The sequence below is a fragment of the Tribolium madens genome, unplaced genomic scaffold (genome assembly GCF_015345945.1).
Source record: "Tribolium madens isolate multiple individuals breed KSU strain unplaced genomic scaffold, Tmad_KSU_1.1 Scaffold_3;HRSCAF=73;Tcas5.2_LG2, whole genome shotgun sequence".
Lineage (NCBI taxonomy): Eukaryota > Metazoa > Arthropoda > Insecta > Coleoptera > Tenebrionidae > Tribolium > Tribolium madens.
The window spans coordinates 11,134,332-11,148,503 of NW_025401006.1; the positions used below are offsets into that span (position 1 = coordinate 11,134,332).

Below are 14,172 nucleotides of genomic sequence, written 5' to 3' on the forward strand. Positions count from 1 at the left end.
AAATTAAAAAATAAATAAAATAAAGAAAAAATTTGAACCTGTAGAGGAAAAAATTGAAAAGTTTTTTCCAAGCAAAATTTTTTGCTTTAAATAAATTATCGTAAATTTTTCTTAACCGGAATCTCAAACAGAAATTTTTTGCTGAATAAATATCTTTTTAAATAATCAAATACTACTAGCTACTGAATTAGATGGAAAAACAGTTATCATTGATAAAAATACGAAACGATTACTTAAACTAAAATACGAAAACTTAAGAAAATTATATGAATTGAAGAACTTAAAAAAATAACTTTGAAGCTTCATATTCTGAAAGAGTTTTTTCAAGAGTTAATCTTCTTACACTTTCAAGAGTGTAATCTTCAAGCCTGTTTCTCAACAACGTATCATTGGTGCGACTTTTTAAACATCTTGTATTATGTATATAATAGATTTTTATMAAATTTAAGTAAATTGTAATTGTAACATGTGCTTTCATGTAATTACTAATTTAGTTAAGTTAATTAGTTTTCTGTCACTGAAACTATTATTATTGCACCGTTTGGTCTGAATTATTTATAAACTGCAACAGTTTACTTATTTTACTTTATTTTAAGTATAACCTTGCTAAAACGTTATGTAAGAATGAATTAAAGTTTGAAATTCTGTCAATTACAGAATATGGGTTATTTGCATTGTTTCAGAGAAATGGAATGAAATTAATTTCAGTATGAATTTCAGACTTTTTTGTTTTTCCGACAGCTGTCTCGATAYATGATAGCTTCGGTGGAAAGAGTAAAAAGCGTCAACAAGGAATAAAAGAATGATTTTTGTAATATGTTTGACAAGGGAGAGAGAAATATGACAAAAACAAACATTTATACCAACACTTCTTATTTTAGTATACCTACATTAAAATATTATTTTTCTAATTTTTACTCACTTCCGGGTGTTCATCGTGGTGATAATGATGATGGTGRTGTGCATGRCCGCTGCTGCTACTTCGACTAAAATGAGCGCTTGCTGAAGCTGAACTCTTGGCTATTAGTCCCAATTTCGATTTAATGCCCTGACTTAGGGAAGCTTTCAAATGGTTCAAGGCGTCTTCACCTGACCTCTTAGGTCTTGGAGGAAAATAATGGTTTAAAAATTCTAAAGTTTTTCGGTCCCCGTCTGTGATATCTTCTAAGGGGATTAAGTCTTCGGGGGCTTGAATTGCGGCACTCCTGACCTTCTTTGTAGTTAGTATTGCATAGGCCAGTAGAAACGCTATCTGAAAGTATGAACAAAAATCGTTTCAAAATATGAAATATGTATAAGTCATTGTTAAAAGTCAAAAACGAAATATGTGGTTGAATAAACTATACATTAAAATTAATTTCGAACATGCTTTGTGGTGTACTTAATATTGTCTTATTCAAATAAGGAGTGTTAAACTTTCGGTTGATGTAATAACATTTTTACATGGTTAATATCATTTGTGGAAAAGCAATTACTGATTAGTGGTTTCACCACTTAGATGATTACGTGTTTGTTAATGTAGCTTAAAAAAAGGTAAAAGAGTAGCATTTTCGTGAAAAACCATCCACCATAAAATTGATATAGAAGAGACACTTTTCAGGTTTATGTGTCATGTCAAGTTTTGTTTTTTATGCGTAAAACTTTCACCACACGGAAGAAGGAGCATTGACCATGAACCTTTTTAGAGCGATTCAGTATTTGCATATAATGTCAGTGTTAACATGTGCCCTTTTACTTTCTACCAAAAGGTAGAAGTACATTTTTAAAGGGATTATTTGATATTCCTTTTAATGCTAAAATCCTGGATGGAATATATTTCCAGGAATCACACTATTTAAAGATGAATAGGGTAGGACACTCAATTTAACGATCCCACATCTACTTTGACCCTTCCTTTTAAAAATGCATGGGAATGGGTTAGTTCTGAAGCACGGWGGGTAATTAAGAATAATTTACTACTTAATTGTAATATATAGAAAATTTTGGTATTAWTGAATTATAAATGTATCAACACTATCGTGAGATTAATTAACTGACACTGTGATCTCGTTATCTACTTACTATTATTGATAGAGAATGTAGATTATATGCAACAAATTGAACAATTATGTTAATTATGTATTTAAATTTTGAAAATAAGATCCTAACATACAGAATATACGACAATATTRAAAATTTAAGAATGTCTGTTTTACAGAGTAAGTAAACAGGAACCACTTATTTTGCTCTGATTCATCCAAATCTTTTAAATTTAGAGCTGTTATAGAAATTGCTACGAAAATCACTACAAATACTGCATTGAGATTTGAGATTTAAGTTTGTATTTTTCAAGGGGACATTAACATGAAAAAAATGTGCACAACTAATTTTAATCCTAAAAAAAATTCCAAAAAAAATCTATCGAAACTCTGGTAATTCAATAATCCATCTTGCTGCTGTTGTTTTCAGATTAATTCCTATAGTTTCAAATTAATTCATGTAATTCCAACCTACTGTTTTTTTTAAATAATTTAATCAAATAAATTTAATTCCGAAATTCAACGTAATTTTGACTTAAAATGAATTTCAATAATTTCATAAATATTCCATAATTTCAGTAATTCACAAATAATTCCAGTTATTCCAAAAAAAAAATTACCGAAATTTCAGTAAACCCAATAATAATCCATTACATTGTTTTTAGATTAATTCTTATGATTTCAATTTATTTTTTGTAATTCCAAAATAATTCCTGTAATTACAAATTAATTCTGAGAGAAAAAAGATATTATCTCTGATAACCCAATAGAATTCCAGTGATTCACAAATAATTCTAGTAAGTCAGAACAATSCAAAGATAATTTTAATAATTCCAAATACTTCAAAACAATTCTAAGTAATTTCGTTTAAATTCCAAAAATGTATGTACAACTAATTCCAGAGTTTACGGCAAAACTGAATTACCGATAATAACTGAAATCACATAAAAGGGATATTTATTTAATTAATTTATTACAAAYTATGAATATTTGTTTACGAGTAAGTAATATAATAAAATTTTGTTATTACTAGTTATGATAATCGAGACGAAAATTAAAACAAAACAGCAATGTTGTGGAAATTTGAATAAACATTAAATAATTTTTTTTTGCAAGAGGCATTAGATGCAATTATTTTTCAATTTACTTTTAGCACCTTTCGAGTGAAAATGTTTTACCACATACAACGTGTTTTTTTTATTTGTTTAACAAAATAGAATATAGTTCTACACCTCTTCTTCTCACCTTACTAATTTGACTGTGAGACAGTTTCCTTCTTTTCTCAAATAATAAAAAAAGTTAATAAAAATCTTAAATTATGAAAACTAGATTTCATGAAACCGACAGACGTAAAATAACAATTTAATTAAACGAAATTTTAAAGCATCCGGTGAATGCTAAAAACACAGTGGAATTTTTATTAAATTAGTCTAGCATTAATGATAACATCAATCGACTTTTACTCGCGTTTTAAAATACTGTCTTTCTTTTTTACAATCTAAACATTATTTCTAATTAAAAAATGTACGAGTATTACTTTAAAAATGTGGTTTTTATCAAACTAGGTAAGTTTCTAACTGCCATAAAGCTAGTGCCTACTTAAGTGTCTTCAATTTCTCCACAAAGCCGGTTTGTTGACATTTTCCTCAAGCACATTGTTCCGGAGTTTTGCAATTTTCTTATATTTCATTTCGGTAAACGCTTCAAGTGCCGAAACTAGCGTCCTAACACTTACCTTCATAATGGCAAAGTCTAGGTCCAGGTCACACTCACATATACACTCGTGGTAGTCGAAGACACCGTAAGCCGTTCACTGTAAACTCTTCACTCTCACTTCAAGCAATTGCACTGTTGATGACCCACTTCTTTTATAGATATTATAAGGTCCCCACTTAGCAAACAGCACCCCTAAACTTAAAACTTATTCGATTTGCAATGAATTTAGAACTTTTGTCGGGTATTTTTAACATTTTCTTTGATCCTTTGAGACTCGTGGTGTTCCAGACGATGAGGATGTCTTCCGGTGGAAGGAAAAGAAATTACATGCAATTACGTCTCTCTAAAGGAAAGGAGATTGGATGACTACATGTTCGTCTAAATTTAATGTTCTTTTAATTTGATCTTATGGCAGATTTTCAAAATTTGTACCTAATAGAGATCTTGTAGAAAGTGTAAAAACTGGTAAAAAGTGCGGATGCGTAAGCTGTTATTTTCTGTGACGCATACCTATTGTTATTTGCATATTTTTGAAGCAAACTTCTAATTATTTGAGAGGATACATAATATAATAATTTCAATAGTCTGTCTTGCATGCAGTTTCCGTATGTGGGGTAACAAAGTATTATCTAATGGAGCGGTATTTCCGAATTATCGAATAATTTGGAGAAAACGGAGAGTACATTCGTAAATTGGAGTAAAAACTTCAGGACTTTACCAATTAATTTACATTTTGTTTAAAATGATAATGGAATAATTTCCAAAGAGATRATAAAACTAAACGACTTTCTTACATTAAATAAATAATTTCGTTTAATTGTTGCGTCTTAAAATAACAATTAATGAGTTGCAAATAGTTTGCAATTTCTTGTTGATTTTATTGTCAATAAAATGCAAAGAAGTATTTTTATATCAAGATCTTTAGCATCTAACATACAAACTTTTTTTAAAAAATTGCGAAAAGTGCAATGATATTTTTTAGCAATAGTTTTAATTAAGGTTGAACTATAATGAATAAAAAAAATCGTAGATCAAAAATTCTAAAAAAAATATCAACTTTTGATGGCCTTAGCAGCAATATACATATGTATATTAATTTAAGATTCTTGTCTGTGTCGTCTAAAAATGCGTTAAAAAAACCTCTATTTTTGGCCATTTTATTTTTTTATAAAAAAAACTGTAGGTACAGAAGAATTTTTGATTTACTTTTGGCGAATTGTAGCTTACCCACTTATGTTACTGTATTTTTTTTATGTAATTTGATTTATACGTTTTTTTTATAAAAAAAAACTATTGAATTTTGCAGTTTGTTACAAACACTCAAAATGAGATAAAAACTCTGTGTTACTGTGTGTGACTGATTTAATTTAAGAACAACATCCAATTGTAAAAAAACTAATTTGTTTACTGTTTTTCTTAAAAATTCAATTTTTTTTGAGTAATTTTGTAATAAATTTTAATTTATTTTGAAAGGTTTTTATAAAGGAAACTCAGTTACCTTTTAGTATACATTTGAAATTTGTAGTACCTACCCCTTTGGAAATACAGACAATTCTTTCAAAATTTTAAATAGTACCTTTGTGAAAATGAAAGSTGTTTTGACCAAGAATTCGGCTGACTCAAAAAAGTCTGACATTTTCTGTTTTCCAGTCTGTTTAAAAAAAATTATAGGAAGGGTGTTTGTATTACAAAGGGGGTTGATGCTACAACTTTCAACAGTACACTAAAAGGTGTCCCCTTTAGATGCCGAGATTTTCTAATTTTTGTTTATTTTCTAAAATGTCTAGAGGGACTCGTTTTAAAAAAAGTGAGTTAAGAAAAACCAAAACAGATGAAAGTTAGTTAGGTACTTTATTTAAAAAAAGTTTATATGTAATTCGCTCACAAAATTTACAAAAAAAAATATGTTGAAGCCGAAAACAATGCACATGTTTGTCTATAGTATTTAACGCAAGCTATGAGTAGCCGATATGTTTAATTAAATTTCTAGGTTCATTGATAATGAAGAGAAAATTTGCAATTACTGGAGCAAAAAAATAAAAACTAGGCATCTGAACTTGACATCTATTACATAAACATTAAACGGTCACTGTCGTACTTTCATTTACATTATTCGCACAGTTATGACTAGATTATTATTCACTATTGATGAAGTACTGAAAATTGAATCTACTACTTATTTTTTGTTGCATAATATTTGGGTAGATTAAATAAAATGCACTTAAATAAACTCACTTTCTTAGTGTATCAATCTAAAAAGTCAACTTTTTAGTTTTAATCTACCTTACAAATGGAATGAAAGCACTTATGCAATGATAAGTGAAACAAAGACTTCCGCATCCCTTTCAAACAAACGATGTGTGTTAATACTGTTAAGAAAAAACAAGAAAATTGTGAAAACACTTTTATTTTAACAATAAACTCTATACAGTGATGTAATGAATGATTTTTAAAACTACACATAATTTTTACCACCATAAAGGTAGGTTTTACGCATAGTACAGACACACGTGCTGGGCATTYTAAACATTTTAAATTCGAGTGTGGTATTATTCTTAACGATCAAAAGTCTGACTTTTTGGTATAATTGTCTACAAGATGTTTCTGTATCAAAGCTTTCCTTGTGGTGACACGGGCCAGAATTTTTTCTGAAAAATGAACTTGTTAATGGATTATTATTATTTATTTTGTATTAAAACTTACGCACAAACTTCAAAAGTAAACTTTTGGCGGTATTTTGGAACTTGTACTATTTTGATGCTTGTATCGTTTTTGTAATATTCTGGTATATGAGTTATCTTTCGTGTATCACACAAATTTTCGTATTTATTATAAAGTGGTGATTTAGTAAGCACTTCACTGTTATCACTGTTRTCAGGTTCGACAAGAACTGATACGTTGAACTTGATGTTGGAAATGTGCTTATTTACTAATCTCTTTACTAATCTGTCGTTTTCTTTCGAATAAGGTTTACCTTTTGCACACAAACCTTGGTAGCACCGACCTTTACAACTAACTTCCTTCGGGAGAATTTAAATTAAAGAACTGGTAATAAGTTAATTGTTACTTACAGAGATCACGAAAAATATAAATATGGTAATGAGGGATGAAAACTGCATGATGCAAATCAGTCTCTAACAAGATTCAGTCAATTCAAAGCGCGCGGAATCACATTTAACTTCAAAAAAGATTCGTGGAGTGTTTTATATACTTATTTTAACCACACTTCCTCCTAAGATTGTTTACTTAATTACTAATCACTTTRCGTAAATCTTGAGATTTACAGGAGTGAGGAATTCCCTGCTAAAATTTGTTTACGTCTTGATTATCGGCTAATAAAAGATTATTTTAAATCAAGAGGAGTCGTATATGTTACAAAATGCTTTGACAACCAAGTACACTTTTTGCAGTCCAAATAAGGCCTGATTAACATATTGAYAACTTATGATAAATGCAGATAAAGAAATTATTTAATTTTTATACACTTACTACTTTAATGCTTTGATGTTCAAGCTTTTTCGAATAAATTTACCGATAATAGCAGCTTTACTATCTTYCATGTTTTAGACTTATTTTGCAGCATTATTTCACGTGGTTTCGAACTAATTATGTAATTAAATAATTAACTATTTTTTTATTTACACAATTGGAATTGGCTTGCTTACTTACGTGTAATACAAAAGATGATGATCTCAGGGTTTGTTTAAATGCCAATCTTAATTAATTAGTTAAGTAATTCAGGGTCGTAACCAGGATTTTATTTCGGAGGGGGTTTCTTGTTGGTCCATGAAAATGAAACGAAAGAAGGCGGAGTGAAAAGTAAGCTCATTCTAAGTACACATTTTTATTTTAAATTGAAATAAGAGATCCTAATTAAACATAAAAAATACAAACTAACTCACAAAGTAATAAAAAATAAAATAAATTTTTAATATGTACATATAAAACTAGACAGGATGTTTCGTTTTTATTGTTACAAATTTAAACAAGAGATAGAATATTCATTTTTAAAACAAAAATTTTTATGAACATATCCGTATATCGAAAAATGCTACGCAAGTGGTCTTTTAATTGGTTTTTCCAATATTTCCGAAAACATTTTAGAAAAAAATTTCAAAATTTGATACAGATGATAACTTTTATAGACCTAAACAAGTACAAAGATAAAATGTTGAAATTTTTAATTAGGGGCTTCCTAAACTGGATGGGTTTAGGGTAAAAAGTTTCTTGCCACTTTCAGCAACAAAATTTCATAGTTTTTCATAAAAAAAGGTCTTCTGTGTTTTTCCGATAGAATTTATGGATTTTTAGTAAAAATCCGTTTAAAAATTTATGTTACAGACCATAAACAGAATAAAAATAAAAAAATATATTTGTTTTACCGTTTAGGACGCCCCTGATTAAAAATTTTGTTATTTGGCATTTGTTTAGTTGAACCCCCCTTGGGTACGGCCCTGAAGTAATTAATATATATTTTTTTTAATTTAAAGTCTCACTTAGTTACTGATAGTTTTTAGGTTTTTCGATATGCGGGTTCCTAAGTTTTTTATTTTTTCGAAATGTGAATTAACAAKCAGTTTTTCATTACTTTATTTTTTATTTTCAAAATGAGAAGTACTTGCAAGGTATTTTGTAGAAAATCGAATAATGTAYAGTTACATCCTGTTAGGTAGTCAAATACAGGTTGACGCAAATTTTTGCGATAAAGATGAAATCATTTATTTTTCCAAGAAAATATAAATAAACAATATGATAAAAGCAATTTTTATTGAATGTTGCAAGAAAATAATAGTTTACAATGCAATATTTATGTTGGAAGAAAATTCTAAGTTTACCAAATCTTTCTCAGTTGTGGCAGAAAATTTAATCTGTAAAATGAAAATAATAAATTTGTTGAGCGATACCCACGATTTATGGCACAGTTAACTAATGACATTAATTTCATTTCACAGGTCATAGAAAAGCTCAAAAGAAGTAAAATTGCTTTATTCCAATGTTTAATTGACAAAAAATGCAATATTAACGAAGTTTGAAGGTAATGGAATTCTGTACTATCTTCAACAAAAAAATTGGTTGTAAAATTTTTACCCTTTTATGATTTTGTTTGTGAAGACACTTTTTTCTTTGCCTGTTTTTGCTAATTTTAACTCGATTTTGTTGAAACAATGTAATAGATTTTAAAGAGCTAACCACCTCAGAGTTCACGTATCTTTACAATTGGAGTTGGTGAAGTTAAAGAAAAAAAAAATAAAATTATTCGACGAACAAAACTCTCTGTATCTCAAAAACTCAAAACATTCGGATAAAGCAAGTTGAGTTTGCCTTTTTTTGAGCCCTACTACCACCTGTTAAAATATTTGCAAAAATAAGCAAATCTTTAAACTTTAAAATCACTTTAAAATCACCCAGTATTTGAGTTCTTGATTTTTATTACATTTTCATTAAAATTTCAAGAACAGGTGAAAATATTGAGGTGAGGAACTCAAGACAGTTGTTGAAAATTATAATTATACATAAATATTACGTTAAAAAGTTTTTCAAAGTAAATATACATACCAATTTCTTTAGGAGATTAGTAATAAGTAAAATAATATGAATGGGTACAACAATGTGTTCATGATATTTTTTTATTAATACGTAAACAATGGAAACACGGTAATAGTTGGTGAACATGGTAATRCAGAAATGACGATACTATAAACAAGTCAATATAAATTTTGGGCACATTTTTATAGGTTTCTTCAACCTCATGGCCTTAATTCTTAAGCCTTTACCATATATTCAACTAGTTTTTGGTAATTTTAGACTTTATTGTTCCCCTAACTAAAGACTTCGATTTTTTTTGTTCATTAGTAAGAAATTTTGAATTTTTTTATTGTCATTTTCTTTAATTTGTGGACTAACGAAGGTTTTTCTTCATTTTGGTTCATGATRAATGAAAAAAATCACAAAACAAATTCAGGCAACAAAACAAATTGTACGTATAATAGTAATCTTATCGATAGTTTAGCGTTACAAATTTTTATATAAAAGCCAAGCTAAACAGTGTGATCAGATTAGTTCTCGTAGACTCACAATCTCACGTCAAGGAAGTTGGGTAAGTACCTATCAAAACCGCAATCCATAAGAACCATATAAATGACGAGTTTTCCCATGCAGTTTAGTAATTTTACGTCATTTGATCCATCATGCATTACCAAGTGGGTTTGATTGTGCTCCAACTTCTTCTCTCAGTAGTAAGTACCAGTCAATTTTGTTTTCTTTATTTTTATTTATTTTTCGTAGAATGGGTGGTCTTTCGACCGATACGATAACCGGGTTTTAAGAAGGCCTGATACAATTTACCGACATAAAAGAACTCAAATGCAGGTTAAAACAAGTCAATGTTTATTTAAAATTTGTGAAAATGTGCCTTCATACCCTGAAAATAAAATACGAGCAATGATTGAAGAAAATAAAGCTCTACATTCCTACTTTGGGGACAGTGTTATAGAACCATCAAGCTTAGACTCAGGCATTTCGATTGTATCAAGGAATAATGAGGTAATGGAACCCTTTTGTAGAACTAGGGATGTATCATCTCTTCCGCGATTAATGATGGATGTTGATCATGTTGAAAGATCGATTGCTAACACCGATAAGTACAAACAAGTTATAAAATATCAAATCTGCGAGTAAGTTTTTTATTTTTTATACTTTTTTACTTTTGACAATTTAATTTTCTAGCTTTGAAGAGAACGAAGGCTGTTTTCCGGGGTCTATACTCAATTTAAAGACTAGATGTGTGCAAAAATATAATGTCATTAAGCTGATGACAGCAAATTTGGAAACTAATTCCCTAGAGTATCGAAAGTTTGAAATACCAAGCACTTGTGTGTGTACATACACCAGAGAAGAATAATTTTTTCACAATTATGTAGTTTTGTRATACACGAATTTTACGATTATAATAAACATCTTATCAAATGTGTTGTTTTACTCAAACTAATAATTAATAAATCAAAAATATTGGTTAAATAAATTCTTTATTGTCTTGCAGTTCTTTAAGGAGGATGATTGTAAATAATATAGTATACAAATCTTAGTGGTTGTTGCTTTACCTCCCCCTTCCCACCWCAGTATATGATCTACTATTTAATTAATAAAAAAATCAAAAATATTTGCAGTGTTTTACCCAAACTCTCTGATTTTTGAAATAATATTTTTTAAAACATTTCGTAATTAGCAATTTTTTCAAAAACCTAATTAAGCACATGAAAAGTAATGAGAATAAAATTATAATAAATATAAAATCTACTACACTGTTACAATATTTAAAATTTTGATACTATTAACATCAGGGGTTAATAATTGCTTAACAGTTCGATATTTGGTGAAGTTTTCGTGTTATTTTTCTAATTCAAATAAGTAATTAAACTTTAAAAATTCCATCTGTTTGTGAGAGTACTTTCACTTTTATACCGAYAGCTAAATATTGTGTTCGAAAGTAATAAACTCTGACCACTGTTGTTACTTCTGAAAAAAATTAGCTTCCTACTGTTTTTTTTTATTTTATTTTGTAATTTTGTGACGACTCATTATAATGATTTTTTGCACTTTATTTATTATTTAGACAAAATGTTTGTAATTTAGATTTAAAATGGACCGGTTTCTGTGAATCTCTATWTTCCACAGAAAATTTAGTCTACTCGAATCATAACAACTTCAATTACTCCAACAAATTTTTAATAGATTATAAAAAAAAATGTTTTAAAAAGATTTGTATACATTTATGGACACCGTATAATAAATATCAGAACAATTTATTATTTAAAAAAATCTACATTTGTTCATCTTTCGAACAAAACAAATTATTTTTTAAAAATTACGTCAATTTTACTATTATTTTAAGGTATTTTGGAAAACTGGTGTCAAATAATATAGACTAATTTTTCTTTTTGTATTTTTTTCTGTTAACGAATTTTGAGGGCAACTTTACCCATTATATAGAATTGACACTATTAATAAATATTTGTCCTTAATTAATTAATAATATGCAGTTCTAGTAATTTTGCTCAATGCATTTATCTGTTAATCATTTATTTTCTAAGGAAGTTTGCTAATCAAGAAACCGCAGTCACTAAAAATGTATAAAAGACAACTAGTTTTATTATTCTGCCTAAACTTGTTTCTACAACAATATCAACACAATGCATTTGAAACTAATGTTTCTATTGAACTGTGTTTTTATTTTAACTTGTTTTGTGGTAAGTATTGTAACTTTACAAACTGTATGGTTTTATTTTGCTTGTAGAAATCCCAATCGTTCACGAGATATAGAAATCGTGATTTTACTAACCCGAACTCTTCGCCTGGAAGAAACTGCGCTTAYAACATCTGCGAACACATTCCTAACTATCCAGAAGATGTCATAAAAGAAACCGTGAAGGAAAATGTAGCWTTTCATTCTTACTTTGGAGACGTCGTAGGGCCAGCGAAAGATGTCACACTTTCTGATAGAAGTGGTGTGTTGAGTTACGAACCTTTTTGCAAAACTACAGACGTTACGAAAATACCCAGAATCATGAAAGATGTTGATAATATTGAGAGAGTTATTGTGAATGTTGAGGGTTACAGCCAAGTTGTAAAATTTCAAACTTGCAGGTACTACTTTATTCTTTTTATTAGAATCATTTCGTTTTACTTGTGACATCAGTTTTAGTAATGGTGGAAAATGCTACGGTGGAAGTTTGTTGAAACGTGAAACAAAATGTATTCAGAAATTCAACACTATTAAACTTGTGACCATCAACACTGAAAGAAATGTCTTGGAATATCGGAAATTTCAAATACCAACTGCTTGTGTTTGCGCATACTCTGACTGAGTTTCTCACATGTTTTGACTTACTTCATATTATTTTTATTAGTAGTTAAGAAAAAATAAATCTATTAACCACAAAATGTTATTWTTCTTGACAATCAATACCCAAGTTTTTGTTTTTTTTTTCAAATTATTGGTTAAGTTCCCAATTTTTTACAGAATGTTGGTTAAATGGCTTGGGTCAGTTATAGTTGTCACCACTAATTTATTTATCATAATTTTTTATTATTTAAATTGACTCAAGTCAACTTTATCAAAAATCATAATTACTTTTTTTAGTTTTTTATCTAAAAATTTTAAATTTTCCTGTTATTTTTCTAATTTGAATACTTGAAATTTAAGTCAAACTCTTTTGTGATAGTACATTCACTTTTTTGCCTACAGCTAAATATTGTTTGGAAAGTAATAAGTCTTGACCACTACTCTGYTTCTTGTGATGAAAGAAGTTCGTTCTTTGCTGTGTGTTGTATTTATTTTTAAATAAAAAGCATTTTCTAAAGAATATTGTTATTAGTTGCAAATGAATTTAACAATGGATACTTATATAAATAAGTTTAGAGTATTAAGCGCTTCCTTGTTTATTATGCACCTTAAATAAGTGGTTTGTTTCTAAAGCCACTGTTAGGAATGTCGACAACTAAAGTCACACCATCAGGGCATATAAAATTACCTTTAATTTTAGATTTGGTATGTGTTTACAATAATGAACCACGCTTTTCCGCAAATAAATATCTTCCGCAGGAAATAGGAAATTTATTCTATTTTAATCAGCATTAAATTCAACGAGTTTAAGATATTTAAAATAGCAGATCTGATCGGTAAACGATTTTAAAAAGGTAGGTATGTGTAAATATACTCACACCGTATGTTAAATTGCTAAACATCCGATTTCCGAATCAATTTAATTATTGACAGTATTAGAAATTATATCTCATTTGTCCTACAGAAAAATATGCAAAAATAAATTTCTAAATATTTCATTTTTATTATTTAAATATTTTATTCTTTTGTGGTCTTCAATTCATATTTTAAAAATTTCTACTAGAGTGGCCCAAAACTATTGACAGTTTAAACATTTTTTATTAATTTATTTTCGTACTTGGTAAACAAACAAACGTTTTTCGCATAAACAAATTACTTTAGAAAAAAATCATTAATACCATCAAGAACGATATGATCTAAGAATTACAACTACTTACATTTTATTCATTTTTTATCGAAAAAAAATTCATATAAAACAAAATTTATTTATAAACACGATCACATTTTTTATGCACTCTAAATTTATTAATTATTATTTTTGGAAGCAAATGATTTAAAAAACCTCTTGATTCCATAATTTTCGTTCACGTGGTATGTATGATGTATAAGTAGTACAGTTTAAATAAACCATTTTTTTTTGAGAATAAATTAAAAATTAATTCTGAAAATAGTTTTTTTTATAAGATTGTCTATTTTAGCATGTTTTGGGAACAGTATATACTTAAAATATTACAAATTTTGTATTTCTTTTGAATTGTAATATAAGATGTAACAGAAACTGTGTAAGAAAATGAAACTTTTCATTCTTACGTCGTA

The 14,172-nt window shown here is 28.2% G+C and overlaps 4 protein-coding genes across 4 annotated transcripts in view; 2 read left to right on the forward strand and 2 right to left on the reverse strand.

Annotated features, from left to right (window-relative positions):
- The window catches only part of LOC123007963, an 11,146-nt gene extending 7,248 nt beyond the window's left edge, over nt 1–3,898 (reverse strand). Inside the window, exons 1-2 of the mRNA XM_044403505.1 lie at nt 3,754–3,898; nt 923–1,252 (exon numbers count right to left, since the gene is read on the reverse strand). Coding sequence (XP_044259440.1) covers nt 923–1,252; nt 3,754–3,759 — 336 coding nt within the window. The 5' untranslated portion in view covers nt 3,760–3,898. The remainder of the gene's footprint in view (nt 1–922; nt 1,253–3,753) is intronic.
- Nucleotides 3,899–6,136: 2,238 nt separating this feature from the next.
- LOC123007979 lies at nt 6,137–6,905 on the reverse strand. Its single transcript, XM_044403532.1, has 3 exons — nt 6,806–6,905; nt 6,438–6,754; nt 6,137–6,382 (listed from the first exon to the last, which is right to left on the reverse strand). The coding sequence occupies exons 1-3, from the start codon at nt 6,851–6,853 to the stop codon at nt 6,190–6,192; spliced, it is 558 nt and encodes a 185-aa protein (XP_044259467.1). The 5' UTR covers nt 6,854–6,905; the 3' UTR covers nt 6,137–6,189.
- A 2,890-nt stretch (nt 6,906–9,795) lies between these two features.
- Nucleotides 9,796–10,700, forward strand: LOC123007975. The gene is made up of 4 exons (XM_044403527.1): nt 9,796–9,831; nt 9,894–9,970; nt 10,020–10,408; nt 10,461–10,700. Exons 2-4 carry the CDS (start codon nt 9,923–9,925, stop codon nt 10,633–10,635), a joined length of 612 nt encoding a protein of 203 aa, XP_044259462.1. The 5' UTR covers nt 9,796–9,831; nt 9,894–9,922; the 3' UTR covers nt 10,636–10,700.
- Nucleotides 10,701–11,899: 1,199 nt separating this feature from the next.
- LOC123007978 lies at nt 11,900–12,667 on the forward strand. Its single transcript, XM_044403530.1, has 3 exons — nt 11,900–11,980; nt 12,028–12,377; nt 12,430–12,667. The coding sequence occupies exons 1-3, from the start codon at nt 11,924–11,926 to the stop codon at nt 12,596–12,598; spliced, it is 576 nt and encodes a 191-aa protein (XP_044259465.1). The 5' UTR covers nt 11,900–11,923; the 3' UTR covers nt 12,599–12,667.
- The last annotated feature ends 1,505 nt before the right edge of the window (nt 12,668–14,172 follow it).

Coding starts and splice junctions, on each gene's coding strand:
- LOC123007975 (XM_044403527.1), top strand. CDS start 9,923: ATGCATTACCAAGTGGGTTTGATTGTGCTCCAACTTCTTCTCTCAGTA. Junction 9,971..10,019: donor TCCAACTTCTTCTCTCAGTA/GTAAGTACCAGT, acceptor TATTTTTCGTAG/AATGGGTGGTCTTTCGACCG. Junction 10,409..10,460: donor ATAAAATATCAAATCTGCGA/GTAAGTTTTTTA, acceptor TTAATTTTCTAG/CTTTGAAGAGAACGAAGGCT.